Source organism: Poecilia reticulata, linkage group LG17 (assembly GCF_000633615.1).
Source record: "Poecilia reticulata strain Guanapo linkage group LG17, Guppy_female_1.0+MT, whole genome shotgun sequence".
Taxonomy (NCBI): domain Eukaryota; kingdom Metazoa; phylum Chordata; class Actinopteri; order Cyprinodontiformes; family Poeciliidae; genus Poecilia; species Poecilia reticulata.
In genome coordinates this window covers 26,675,709-26,677,188 of record NC_024347.1, presented here as the reverse complement: position 1 = coordinate 26,677,188, position 1,480 = coordinate 26,675,709, and the positions used below count along the sequence as shown (strand labels likewise).

The window sequence follows — 1,480 nt, the reverse complement described above, 5'->3', positions numbered from 1 at the left end:
TGAAGTATCTAAGCTGGACCTCCTCTTTTTGGCTCTTGTGGTGTTTACCACAACACTGGTCTGCACCAGTCGAATGTAGTCCAAGGACAAACATGAAAGAGACATTTCAGGTCAAACGTGTGTGTCAGGAAAGCAGCCAACCCCCACTTTTTATTTTAGTCTTCTGCTTTTTATCTCTCACAGTTTGGCTGTGTAGGTTAGGAACAGCTCTGATGTGTTTTGACAAACTAAAAATATGAGGGCTGGAAAAAAAAACTCCACCAGATCAAAGCTATTATTCAGTTTTAGTTGCATGTGTTATGCTTTCTCTCTTCTGTCTCCTCCTTTTGCTCTTTTTTTTTTTTGAGACCACATGCTCTACCCTCTGTCCAGCTGCCACCTGGCACCAGAGAGCCAGCCAATCACAGCCCCACACTGGCCCGACCTCGGCAGATGTCCCGCAGTGGACACTGGGGGCGGCGGGGCAGGTGGGGGCACTGAAGGCACAGTGACACGAGCAGACAGCAGGCTGAGAAAGACCAGAAATAATTGTGGAAAAAGCCACTGGCTTCAACCATTTTGTTTTGATGGGCAGAATCTAACTGAACTTTGGTAAACCAAGCGCTATTTATAGTATACAACTGAAAAAAATAAGGGCAAATTGTACATTCTTATGAAACAAATAAAAGTATGAAGATATTCCGTTTTAAATATGTAAAAAGTGAAATGGTTTCCGTTGTATAAAAATGCTAGGTCAAGTTATTTTAATATTTTGCAGTACCATAAAGCAAAACAAACATTAAATACATCTACAGCTTCATGTGTGAAGTGTAATTACCGCTAATTATATCACATTTTTGGTTAAATATCTGATTGCCTTTACTTTTGCTTGTAAACAAAGTTTYAAATCAACTCATAGTGGGCTATTTCTCAGCAGAAAAAGATCAAGTAAGGGGTCTGTGGTTGCTTTGCCATCTATGAAGCTTTCTCTTATTATGTAAGATGCTAAATTCATTAGCTGAGATAAACAATGTTGCACATTGCTCACCTTGCTGCCCCCCTTTTTCTCTGTACGGTCACAGATAATGGGAAATTCGTACGCGGGGCAGTTGAAGTCTGCTCGTTTCGAGGAGGCTCTCCACAACTCCATCGAAGCGTCGCTGCGCTCCAGCAGCGGAGATCCGCAGCCCATCTTTACACAACTCTACTTGGAGCCGGAGGCATATCCAGGTAGAGGCCTTTGTAGACAAAGAAAAACATAACTTTAACAATATTAATTTAATAAAGATTTTTCACATTTAGATTGTAAATGGAGAAGAGTTTTGTTTTTGGTGTCTTTTTGTCATTAAATTAAAACACACTGACAATATTATTGCCCTAAAAGGTAAATAAAGGTATTTTTTGTCATTTCGGCCATGTTTCAAGAACAAACTTTAGAGTATGTTTTAAGTAAGTGATAAAACAACACAAAGTCGTGCATCATTGGAATGTCTATTGAAAA

The 1,480-nt window shown here is 39.8% G+C and overlaps 1 protein-coding gene across 1 annotated transcript in view; it reads left to right on the top strand.

Moving 5' to 3' along the window:
* greb1l (GREB1 like retinoic acid receptor coactivator) overlaps positions 1–1,480 on the top strand; it is a 58,682-nt gene that overhangs the window by 32,279 nt on the left and 24,923 nt on the right. Inside the window, exon 3 of the mRNA XM_017310154.1 lies at positions 1,062–1,209. Within this exon, the coding sequence (XP_017165643.1) occupies positions 1,065–1,209 (145 nt within the window). The 5' untranslated portion in view covers positions 1,062–1,064. The remainder of the gene's footprint in view (positions 1–1,061; positions 1,210–1,480) is intronic.